Genomic DNA, 13,236 nt, shown 5'->3' on the forward strand with positions numbered 1-13,236 from the left:
AAACAGAAAACCAGTCGCGTCTTCACTCTGAGCTTTTCCTTTTACGACTTAATTTTATGTTCTTTTATGTTCTATTTATCAGCATCACATTTTGGCCAAGCCTTTTCATCATTCATGACGGCAGCCCTCGTGGGATGCAGTGCAAGACCCATTAATGTCCCCAAGCTAGAAGCTTTCAGGGCAGCAGCAGTAGCGTGTGTGATTGTTAGCTTGGAGGGCTCAGAGTGTGCACCACTCACTGGGGCTGCACTTCCAGGAAAGGAAGTCATTGACCGAAAGAGGCTGTTAAAACATTCTAGTGTAGGGCACAAAGTTTCCTGGGAAATGAAGTTTCATACAGAGGTCTTTCATCACCTGGGCAAGCAAACACTTTGAGCAAGTCATCTCAAGAAACTTCATGTACACTATTATACTTTTTTCCTACCTCCCTGTCTCTCTCTCTCTCTCTCTCTCTCTCTCTCTCTCTCTCTCTCTCTCTCTCTCTCTCTCTCGCACACACAAACAAACAGATCCGGTTGCACTGACGTCTTTTGCTTGACCAGTGTAGACTGACGGTAACATGTGCCTACTCAAGTGTAAGACAGTTCAGTTCAGCTGTCCCCAGCAGACAGGCTGGAGCATACAAGACACCAAAGCCACAGATGTAACATCGTCGTGGCCATCACTCCGGAGCATGCACCATGGTAACTGCATTCATCATGGGATGAGTGGTGCAGGGCTCTGCTCGTCCATGACACAGCAGGAGACATGATGCTGGCTGAGCACCAAGGGAGCTGAAGAACTTTGTGGCAACTCTGCATTATGCAATGTGTGGATGGCGTGTCTCAAGATTAACCCTTAGGTGTCATCATGTTGAGATTTATAGCTTAAGTTCAAAGTTTTGGCACTGGTGTGTAAGAAAACTTGGATATTGCTATTCTGTTAATCAAGGGACCTCTAAGAGCTCCTTCTTAAAATGCTCCATTTCAGACGAATATAGGGTTGGGATTATTTTATGTGAAACAACAAAAGGTCTGCACCCTATCTAATCCTGGGGGTAGTTTGGGGGTATCCTGCCCCAGCCGTGAGGAGGTGAGGGGCAGAGCTCAGGATGTTGCAGCAAATACTGCGGGACATGTATGTGGAGCCAGAGCTGCTGGTGGAGCTGAGCGAGGAGCAGAGACAGCTCCTCTTCTACAAGATCCGCCAGGAGCAAGTGCGGCGCTGGGCAGAGCACGAGAGTCAAGAGGAGGCCCAGGAGAGCAGGCAGCACACACGTGTGGGCAGAGAGGGTGAGTCTCACCTCTTAAGCTCCACTGGTGAGACCCGGTTGGTGCTAAGTGGCATGAATGTCCAAATGTCATTTCTCTTTTTTTGCCAAAAATGGGAAGATGACTTGACTTTTCCTCAAGTGCTGTAGTGGTGAGAAGCTGATCACTTGCTACCACTTGATCATGCCGCATGAAAATCTTTGAGTTCACTTTGCTTGTTTCAGAATTGCATGAAAGAAAAACAAAAACAATCAGGACAAGCAGACAGCTGCTCTCAGATCAGCATACAGGGGGATGACTGCTGTTGTCTCCAGTCAGGAAAAGCAGATAGCTGCTCTAAGATCAGCATTCAGAGGGATGACTGCAGTTGTCTCCAATCAGGACAAGCAGACAGCTGCTCTCAGATCAGCATATAGAGGGATGACTGCTGTCGTCCCCAGGTGAGAGGAAGAACATACAATGGCTCCATGGTAGTGATGGAGACGTGTGGGTGTGGGTGATGGGAGAGGCTCCTGGGGACAGACCTTACGAGCAGATCATCAGAGAGCTGATTGAGGAGAAAGCATGTCGGCAAGCCCATCTAGAAGCTCAAGAGCTGTGGTGAGTGACTGATCGTTTGCTTGTTCGTTTTTTACATGCACTGGAACAGAATAAATATACTGCAGTAAATAGCATGTAAGCAGAATTCAAGAAAAGGTATATGCACAGAAATAACAGGTGATTACCTTAAACATCCTTTTCAATGTCTAACAAGATACATTAGACATGAAAGTTTATGTCATGGTTGCTAAGTAAATAGTTTAGCAGAGTCATAATTGGCTTCTCCTTCCAAGGTGCAAGAAACAAGCAGAGCTCAAGCAGAAGTTCAGGGACGCTGTATTTAAAGAGAAGACCCGTCTAATAGCAGGGAAGTGGAAAGAGGAAGCTGAGGACAGGAAGGTGGCTAAACAGGAAGAGGAGCACATTAGGGAGGAGCTTGAGGTGAGTTGGTTCCTCATTGGTTGACAGCGTCCACTGGAGCCCTACAGTTGTTGGAAACCATCCAAGTGAGTGAGCAAACATTTGCTCGTAAGCATGATAAGCATGGAATCTTCCGGCCATCACAGGAACGTAGATAAATAGAGAGACAAGGCCAATGCGAGGTGCTTTTCTAAACATATGGATAGTCATAATGAAATACTTTATGAGACAGGTTGGAGCAGCTCAGAGCAGACAGAGAAAGACACTAAGAACACTAATGGAAAGGGTTTACCTCCCACGAAGCACGTGTAGCGTCATACTGATGCATATGCAAGATGCTCCGGATATGAGTAGCTGTGAAACATTTCAATCCCAAACGGGGAATTCAATGGCCAATCAGACCGAGCCAGTGAGCAGCAGAAGGGGTGTGGCGTTCCTCCTCTCTAAGGATGTGCGGGAGTGAACGCCGAGCTCTGTCCTAAGTGTGTGTGCGCTTGGCAGAGTGTTATTTGCATTACATGATATGGTTCTGCAAACAATACAGCTGAAAAATGCAAGTAGGACAAATGTATGTCACAATATAGGCATGCTTTTGACATTTTGAGTGGGAAGACAGGAACTGGGATTATAAACCCCTGTAAATGCTGCACGATCTCTCTTCTAGGCCCTGAAGGGATGTCTTCCTGAACTTTAAGAGAGGGGAGAAAGAGAACAAAGTGTGCTCCAGATAGATGGCATGCCAGGAATTTCTGGCCACGATTTTCAATATCCACTCCGTAAGATCTCCACAGGTCAATGTGACCATCGCTTGATGGTCACAGATGATTTCGGGCACAGCAATGAGATCTTTTTAAGAAACTTGACAAATATTAACAGAGCTCGTTTACCCTGGCCTGTAAAAAGATTAGTCACCCTGCAGTAAATGAGCAGACTCATTAAACCTTTAGCCATTCTCTTTCTATACATCTCATGATATGCTAGAGTAGTTAACATGAACTGTGGTGGAGAGAATGGAAGTGTTTGCTGAGCACTTTTTTGGTTGGTAAGGACACCACTCTGCGTGAACTCTGTGTCATACCGTGCAATCATAATCAAGCTTACTAGACTTCTGTCTGGATCATCAGTAAAAATTTCGCTCACATGCAATAATAATTCATCAAATCAGTAATTCACTTGCTATTGCTTTCTTTTCTCAGTAAATCTATCAGTGATCTCAATAAAGTTGCATGCTGGACTATAGTTTATCTCTCCTCTGTGTTTGAAGACAGATTTCCCCTTGTAGTCAAGCCAATGGGCCGCAGTTCACAAACGGCACCTTTCTGGTAATTACCTCTGAAATGAATTATAAAGTCTAATTGGATCACATTACAAAAGTGGCCATATGTCAGGCCCCGGGGTGGGAATTATTCACCCACGTGAGTAATTTCTGCTTAAATATAGACAAGGAAACCATGGGTATGTGTTGTGCATTGATCAGTGCTGTTAACATTAGCATGCGACTAGTTTAATTAAACAAGATCTGTCAGGACATACACAGGACACTAATGCAGCGATGGAGGAAGCTCCTTTGCTGTCATCATAGCAAAGGGTCTTGCAGATTATGCGCTGCATTGAGTCCATTGTGTTGTGGTTCCATAGCCAGATATTCCATCGGAATATCAATGCTCAAATAACCACACTCGCAAACCAGGACCTCTTATTTACCAACATTCCCAATCTCAGGCACACACAGATGCTGTTTTGTTTTTTTTGCCCTGGGGACTTGCTGCACCAGACATGGGTACCAGCTCTGTGCCTTTCCTGTGCAAGCAGAAGCGTGAGGAAGAGGAGAGGCAGAGCGGAGAGGAAGAGGTCCGACGTGCCGAGGAGAGGAGAGCGAGGGAGCTGTATGTCTCCCTGGAGCGAGAGCGCCACGCTGCTCAACAGGACGATGAGGAGTGGAGTGAGCAAAGTGAGTGTGTCTTTGAACTTCCCCACGCATCCGCCTGGCATTCACATCCCAGTCTCCTCCTGTCTGCTGCAGCCCCCAGGCAGGTGCTGTTACCCGGGTTACCAAGTTCTTCTTCTGTTGTGGCTCCTTAAAGGGTCACTCTCTGACACTGATGAAGGCCCAAAGCGTAACCATGGACACATGCTATGGAGAGCCATTTTTTCCCCAGCTAAAGCTCTGATACGATCAGTAGCTCATAGCTATACTGTTTCTAGTGTTTTCTGTACATGGGCAGCTTTTGCAATACTGAAATATTTGTGTGTCCTCTCCTTCTACATCTGCTCATCCTCCTTTAATGGTGGCGCTGAGAATTACCATCACCCAATTATGTTATTGTCAAGTTAAATGTTAACATTAAATGTTTTTGGTGATATATTTATGCTTTTCTGCCCCACTGTCTACTCAGAAACCACAGAAACCCAACACCCCGATTCCCGAAGCACGCTTTATGCCTCACACACCTTTTCATCTCAGTGTGCTGCACACTGCACATGGCTGTCTTGACGATACAGGTCCATTTGCCTTTGATCCCCAGTGCGACGCTCTAAGGCGGCAGATGAGGAGATGGCGAGGCTGGCACACTGGGCAAGGGATGAGCATAAGAGTCAGTCTCTCCGCGCACGCCAGCATGCTATTGGCTGCCAGCCCCAGCGCCCGCCCGACGGCAGCATGACACGCAGTGCCGTCACTGAGCTGCAGGCCAAGGCTCCACCCCCTCCCGGACCCTGCCCTCGCCCCGCCCTCCGGTCCACGGCTCCGCCCCTCTATCGCCGGAGCCAGAGCCACAGGCCCAGCCCCATGGTGAGCCAGCCCTTGATGGACAGGTGAGTGCGAGGCACCATAGTTATGCAAATTCAGCCGTATAAAAGTGAATTCAGGCATTCCGAACGTGAACATCTTTGCAACTTGTGGTTATAATGTGTCTGTATTGTGTTGCCGTGATACAAATCAGAAAGTCTGGTTTTAATGCGTCTGTTAGCGTTAGAAAAGCACACAGATCAGAATCACCAGTAAACACAAGGTGGTATTACTGTTAACCTTGGTATCATGGGATATGTTACATTCCCACAGCATGCCCAGTGCATTTCTCCATCATCCCCATCTCTTTCTTTCTTCTCTCTCTCTCTCCCCTGGCTCTCCCTAGCCCTTCCTGGGTGCGGTTCCCCCGTCCTAAATCGAGAGAGTCTATCATAGCATGGTTCTGTGAGGACCAGAGACCCAAGCGGGCTGGCTACGAACGCAACAGCAACCACATTGCGCCATGGTTTCACGGTAAAGTTGCCAGCTCACTGGAGCGCTTTTTCCTGATCTTCCCTGCTCCACTCGTCTGCTGTGTAGTCCGCTGGGAAGGCCATCCACGTGCACTCATTCAGGAAAAAAGGGTACACAGCCAGCAACCTGCCCGCTGGCGGACAGTGTTGCTACATTACAGCTGATTTTACTGAACGCAGAGAGACTGTTAAGTCATTCCCTGGTAGCAGCATCATTCTTGCTTGTAAGCTTGCCACCATTCAGGTGCAGAAAGATAGTGGTCCTTTTGTCTGCTTGTGTAGACACCAGCCCTGATTCACATACAGAGCGGAACAAAGTGGAAAAGCAGGAGTCCAGCTTGGTAACCCGAGTGTAACCGGCACCGTGGCATGTGGGAGAGGAGAATGCGACGTGGAGGGGAGTCCTAAATAATTCAGGGGTCTCGCTAGGCTAATTACCAGCCCAAGTCCTGCAGCACTGTCTCATCCAAATGGATCATAGCGCATGACTCCTGTTTAACTGACGACAAAGCTGATTAATAGGATCGAGTGTGTCAGCTGTTCCATTGGAACAAAGCTCTAGACATGCTCGTGTCTTATCATAATGAAGAGTCATATAGATAAGGATGCATGTGTGCACACATGCACACACGCGCACACACACACACACACACACACACACAAGGGCTTGAATTACACCAACCCCGCTATTGCAGACATGCGATTAACATCACGTCATATGGCTGCGCAAAACAGACCAATTCCAAGGTTCATTCATTTAAGGCTCCTCTAGTCTTTTGCTGGACACTGCGACTACGATATGCCTTCTGACATATTGCATGTGTGCTGCAGCAGCCTGAAAACCTCTTCAGTCCTGTCTGAATTACTGTCAGGTTTATCACCAGATCCACAGAATTCTCACTCAGAGGACCTGAGGCTGGGTCAAGATGCTCACAGTACACAATGCAAAAAATGTACCAATTTATCTCTGCTCTCATTTACATCGTGTGACTCCCTGTAACATTAACACTGCAAAAGTCAGCTGCAAAAACATTTCACAAACGACCCACTGCTTCATTCACAAATGACCAAATGTCCTATATGTGCAAAAGAGTGAGTGCAGTAGCTGTTTAATCGTTTTTAAACGGTTCATATAGGTTATAGGCGGTTGGGCTGAATTTGCCTTTTCATGGTTGTGGCTCTGGCCTACAGGAATAATTACACGGGAAGAATCGGAGCACCAACTGGCGAACGAGGCCACGGGTTCTTTCCTGGTGCGAGTGAGCGAGATGATTTGGGGTTACACGCTGTCCTATCGCACACCCAGCGGGTTTAAGCACTTCCTTATCGACGCCACGGGGGACTTCTACAGCTTCCTAGGAGTCGACCAGAGCTGCCACGCGTCCCTCGCCGACCTCGTCGACTTTCACAAGGTAGTCAAGCTGCTAAAAAAAGACAAGCTAAAACAAAGTCTTTTTTTACCTTGTTGGGTCATGTCTCTGAGCATATTTTGCTCAGTTAATCAGTATCATTGCATTTAAAAGACAAAATTCTTGTTGTTTTTTTTTTCTATTATCAAGAGTTGCACGAATGTCTTCTTTTTTTTCCAATTTACTGTACCTACTTAGCAAGAACTGTGTCACCACCTTTACCATGGTAACCGGTTTCGCTGAGGGCTTGCATAGCACTCTGGATAACCTATGAATTGCTCCGGTGTTCCCTTAGTAACCATGGATACATATCTCATCACCAACACAGGCCAGCAGAAATTTCTGATGTCAGTTATATCCTAATGAGAAAGTGCTGTGGGTACAGTCCCACTGCCAGCTCTGCTTCCAGTCTAAAGAGTGGAATGGAATGTGTTTCCAGGGGATGCACAAGTATGTACACTTATAACATCCATTGAGAACTTAACTTTAAAAAACATCCATAACGGATGCAATTTTCAAACAACAAATCTTAGCCATCAAATGCACAAAATCTTTCATTCAAGTGCCAAAATTACATTATCTAAAAAGATTGGAAATATCTGAAGGAAGCATAGAATTTGAGTGGTGTTTTGATTCTTACTGCAGAGAAAACTCCTCAGCTCTGAGAGATCTACTGTCCTGCAGGATAATCTGCTGTCTGTGAAGCGCCAAAATATAAGGTCTCCTTGTACTTCTGTTTTGGTTTTTCTTGTACAGTTTTGAGTGTCACCCACAGCTAACATTAAAGGAAAACAGAAATTTCTTGACACTCTTGTTTATGAACAATTCAACAGTGAAGACATAGTCACTGATATATTTCATATAAATGTAATATTTTATATCAATACTCATATATGAGATTTGTATCAGAAAACATAGGCCCTTATGGGTTTTCGGGAATTTCGAGATGTTTGGAAAGGCGATCTTCTTCCTTCTCCCATTGTGCCCTTATTGTCATTCCCATACTATAGACTGGGAAGTGAGAAGGAGGAATGTGGGTTTTCCTCACCCATTTGGCTTTATTGGCCATCTGTAGTAGTTTGTCTGTTACTGGTTGCTCTGGTTTGCATTGTGTTGTTTGGGGGTCACTGGAGTATTTTGTTATGGAGGTTATTACTGAAGCGTTTAAAACTTTCCGCTACTCTTCAAGCCTCAGACGCACGTCACAAGGCTCTTTTTTCTGGCAGCAAATTACTGCTATGTTGATGTTCAAAAATCAGCTGCAAAACAGATATTATGGCACAAAAAAAAAAAAAGATGTTAATCTGTTCAGGAAACGTTGGTTAACTCCAGGATCCTTCATATCGGGCCAACTGTGAGCCTAGGGACAGAACGCAGATGCGGTTGCCTTGGAGACAGGTATGTTTGTGAAGGCAGGGGCTACTATCAAGGTACCCACTTGGTTTTAAAATCTCCTTATCTGTCATTTCATCGGCAGTCAGAGTTCAGAAGAACTTAATTGGGCCGTCTGACTGAGAAATTAAATGGCAGAGACATGACACACAGCGTGAAATGGAGGCTCAGGGGGTGGGCTGTTCTCAGGCTAACCCTTCTTAGGGGTCTGTGAGATGTTTCATGCTCCTGCCCTGAGTGTTCTTTCTTCTCTTTCTGCAACTATTGAAATGTCTTCCTCGTCCACCTGTGAACTTGATATACATCCAAATCAGCATCGCCACCTGTATAGCGGCCATTCAATCCCAGAATCTGTTGAGCTCCAACACAGGCTCACTTCATTCTACTTAATAAGGTACCGATGAGGTGCTCACCGGAACCAAATCTTACTTAGAGAGCAGTGTGAAAGGCTGGTGGAGACGAGGAGTACAAAACAGACCAGGCCAGGAACAAAAAACAGACACGGGCACTAGAACGGACACACGGACGGGCACAGGGACAGAAACAAAGGGAGACACAGGAACCGGAACAGGCACAGAAACAGGCACAGGAACAGACACCACAGCAGGAGCAAAAACATAACCAGGCAAAAAAGGCAAAAACAATGGAGACGCAGGAGGCCCGCGGGGAACAGGAGACGCAGGCCGGGGCGGGCTGGGCAGAGAAGCCTCTGAATAAGGAGGCAGGTCTGCGGACTTGCAGGAGACCGGCAAAATGGCAATGGCAGCCTTTTGGCCACAGGAGAGCTTCAAGGAGCAACCAGGACAGGCCTGGCACGAGGACTCGTGGAGTGGCTTCTTCCAGTCCAGGAAGAGGAACTGGCGGGTCCGAGGGCGCGACCACGGTGATCAGCGGCGGCGGGTCCGTCGGCATGGCTGCGACATCCAGCGGCAGGTCTGGAGGCAGGTCCAATGTGTCCGGATTTGGAACCACAGGAACAGGACATGCAGCGTCTTCCATGCCAGGAACAGGATCAGGCTGGGTGGCATCCTTTACACCAGGAACAGGAACTGGCAGGGCAATGACCTCTGTAGCAGAGACAGGGACAGGCAGAACAGCTTCCTCTACGCTGGGAACAGAGCCTGGCTGGGGGTCCAGCAGTGCAGCAGCTACGGCCCACAGCCGGTCTGTGAGCTCCGGAGTGATCAGCGGAGGCAGGTCTGACAGGTCCAGATGCTTAGCCATGGGATCAGGACAGGCAGAGTCTCTCACGCCGGGAGGTTTGCGGGATAGCCACAGGTTGGGTGACCCTGGAGGAACACAGACATAGAACCCTCTCGGCGGCCCCCAAGGCTCATGTGAGCGATGAGGAGCTCCCGGTTGCGCTTCAGGGCACACCGAGTGCCTAGCCATGGACTGTTTGTGCATTCACTCTGCTTACTCACATCTTGCGCTGCAGGCTGCTCGCCCCTGCAGCGTTGGTCAAGACGGGCAGACTCTCTGCACTTACCTGTGATCTCATCGTCATCAAAATAAACTGGATCCTGATTTTTTCCGGGAATGACAAGATGCCCGTGTACCCGCAGGTTTGGTGGCGCTGAGATGTAACGAACATGGACTGCGTAGAAACAGCCGGAGTTTCATCCCAGCGGAACAACCACCTCCCAGAGTCTCGCTCTCTCACTGCGTCCTTGTTCGGCTGTTCATTCTGTAATGATGAGCGGTAAGGAGGCGGATGAATGTGCGGAGAGGAGCGAGATTTATCAGGGGCAAATCCAAAATCAGAGTCGTTGGAATAGTCCAGGGTCAAAGAACCAACACGGAGAGTACGTGGATACATGAGCAAAACAAAAACACATGAAGGCAAACAGGGGAATCAGGCTATAACAAAAGACGCTAGGAAAACTCGGAAATAAGAAACACGAAGGCTAGAATACACAGAGTACAAAACCAACATTCAAATCAACCTAACACACGCATTCAAATAAACACATAAACGTACTGAAGTAAATACAACCACTCAAATAAACAATGAACAGCCAAGACACAGGGAACAAGACAGGGTTTAAATACATGAGCTTAACAAGACTAGAAACAAGGGACAGGTTTGGAAAATCAACCAAGTGGGGGAGAAAATGAAACTACGACATGGAAGTAAAATACACAAGACAGGGAAATCATGGAACACAGAAGCTGAGAGGGACTAACCGTGACAAAGACTCATGAGAGCTGTGATGGAATATCAGGGTTTTTCCACCAAATATTCATTTCTGGACTCTAAAACATTCGTTTTCTTTACATTATTCAAGAAAATGTTTCATCTTTTTTTTGTAATTTTGACTATTTTAAATCTGATGCAGGAAGCTTCATATGTTACAAAGGAAAGACCGGGTTGGATTTTAAACATGAGTTGAGAACGACAACTGGTTGTCCAAAGTTATGCCCAGGTTACGGGCAGCTTTGGATGGCGATACCAGGGAGTTCTCAAAGGAATTCTCCTGATACAATCCTGCAAAATTAACTAGGCCTAATTCACCTGCAAGCGATTGACACAATTCTCGATGTTAAAATAAGAGTACCCTACTTTTAATGTTTTACACAAAAATTAGTAATAGAAAATTCCAAAGATCAGTTAGAAAGTTACAGTTTCACAGACATTAATGACTATAGTGTGGGCATCACTGGTCAGTGTGAATGAGTCTTTTTTTTTTTTTTCTCATTGAATCACGTTAATTTAACAGTCGTTATTGAGTGTCGTGTGGGCGTCACTTGAGCGTGAACGAGTCTTTTATGCTCATAGGTGGAAATCATCACCACCACAGGGAAGGAGCTGTTACAGGAGGCATGCAGGAAGGACACACCCCCTGGAGACTATGGAGGGCTGTTCCCGTAACTACGCACCTTCTACCTCACACCGCAAACAGCTGCATTGACTTTCACTCTCAGAAGAGGCTTGCTTTCAAAGCGGGATGTTAATGAATCCATATTTAAAGGCCATTTTTAGTGGAGAATGCTGGCAGAGGAAGAGCATTGGAAGAGATATGCTGAAGAGATTATAAAAAAGACGAGAGGGTGTTGCCAGTATCACAGCCTTTTGGGAAAAGGTCCAGTACTGGCAGCAGAAGGACATTATTAATGCAACAAAGTGGAATTTCAGACCTCAGTGGTACTTGGCCAGAGGAAGTGGTAGCACTGTAAAAGGCTGGGAGTTATTTCTGCATTTAGCATATAGACGTTTCACCGCTGGCTTGTAAAAATCTTTTGATGATAAAAGTATGGCAATATTCTGTAACAAATAAAGCAATTTGTTTTTAAAAGCGGCACATGTCTGAGGTGTAGGAAATGAAAGGAGAAACTCGAGATGAGTCGGTCTGACGTTGGTTTTACCTGTGACGCTCTTAGCTTCAGGACAGAGCCACTGATTTCGGTAAATCAGTAACCGGTAAAAATTCAGTGACCTCCACCTTCTGATCTTGGATGGAATTCATTGGTGGAAGTCGTTATGCCTAAATGAGAGGTCAAGGCTAGTCAGGTCTGAGAGAGTAGGTTCCATCTTTAGCCCTTTCACACAGGCATTAGAGGTCAAATCATTTGTGAGCTGAATGTCAAGGCAAGGCAGTTTTATTTATGTAGCCCACCTCACATGCAAGGCAAGTCAAGGTGCTCTACAAATAAAAGCATAAATCGTAAACTTCTGAAGGCAGTGGTGAATATTGTAGTACAAACCACATGGCCAGTCACTCTGATATAGAAGTCTGGGGAAAAAATGACACAGAAGGGTGTTAGTAATTGATTTTATAAGGGCTTTATGTTTGGGAAAGACTCTATATAATAATATTAGGGGTTAACAGTGAGCGCCATCTTCATAATCTATATGGCATGGCGTTTGAGCTGTTTATTGTCTATGGTTTGTGAATTGTTCAGGAATTGCTAGGTTAGGATGTGGACAAACACAAGTGTCCATGACGGGATTGGTTAACACTGGGTTTAACTGTAGGGACAGATTACACGGAGCCGCCTTCTCACTTACATGGAGACATTACTGAGATGAAACCCACCTCTAGCTTAGCTGGACACAGGGCATTTTCTATGTCAGACAAAGGAACACCTATATGAACACCTTTGATAGCAGAGGAAGCGTTAGAATAGTTTAGGTAGGTTCTTAGCGCAGAGAGCCCATTGCCTGTGAACTGCAGAGGCTTCGCCAAACTAAAGGATGTAACAAGACTTCTAAATCGAATGTCCCACAGTGTCAGGTGTCCCCCATGGCCCTCACATCTGATACAGGCCCTGCGGGAGCCGGATCAGGTGTTTTCAGGTAAGGAACACAGCGCAGGCAGACAGGACCTGAGCCTCCGGTCGAATATAGAATACACCGACTATTATTAGGATATGATAAAATAGCATAAGATGAAAAAGTAAATCTTTCTTTTGTTCTTCTGGTCTAACAAATGAATAGTATGATATGGTGATACCCACGGTATTGCAGTGACAGGTATCACATGTATCAACACTAATACTGATATATAAATTAAGAACACATGAATATGAAGAAACAATGAACATGATTGACAGCCCACAATGGAAACTCCATTGGAAAGCAGTACACAAATGTGTTGTTCTCATACTTGTGTTTGTACTCTCATGGTTTTCACTGCAAAAACATCCATACACCAGTGAGAAATCCTATGTAAATTAGATCTCACAAGAAACATTACAGAACTATTCTTTTCAGAATTCCTTACTTTCATGTGGCATTAGAGTAAACAAAACAACGGACATATTTTTGAAGGCAAAAATAAGCAGAAAGACATGAGTATGGATTTTAATTGAAAATATCGGCTTCTTTATTTGACAAATTCGTGGATTTGCAGCTCATAAGTAAGAATGCATTTCAAATGCAGTGCAGCTGGTTGACCACAAGAGGGCAACATCACACAAGAGCCGAGTGGCTCACGGGACAGGTGTAGGTGCGTTCAGAGTTC

The 13,236-nt window shown here is 45.9% G+C and overlaps 1 protein-coding gene across 1 annotated transcript; it reads left to right on the forward strand.

Annotated features, from left to right (window-relative positions):
- The first annotated feature begins 1,090 nt into the window (after nt 1-1,090).
- sh2d4ba (SH2 domain containing 4Ba) lies at nt 1,091-11,484 on the forward strand. The gene is given in 8 exon segments (XM_081724866.1): nt 1,091-1,231; nt 1,645-1,850; nt 2,084-2,231; nt 4,023-4,161; nt 4,736-5,024; nt 5,345-5,472; nt 6,663-6,883; nt 11,052-11,484. Coding segments are annotated over 8 exon segments (1,365 nt in total). The 3' UTR covers nt 11,145-11,484.
- The last annotated feature ends 1,752 nt before the right edge of the window (nt 11,485-13,236 follow it).

Source organism: Electrophorus electricus, chromosome 12 (genome assembly GCF_041902795.1).
Source record: "Electrophorus electricus isolate QZ-2024a chromosome 12, ASM4190279v1, whole genome shotgun sequence".
Classification (NCBI taxonomy): domain Eukaryota; kingdom Metazoa; phylum Chordata; class Actinopteri; order Gymnotiformes; family Gymnotidae; genus Electrophorus; species Electrophorus electricus.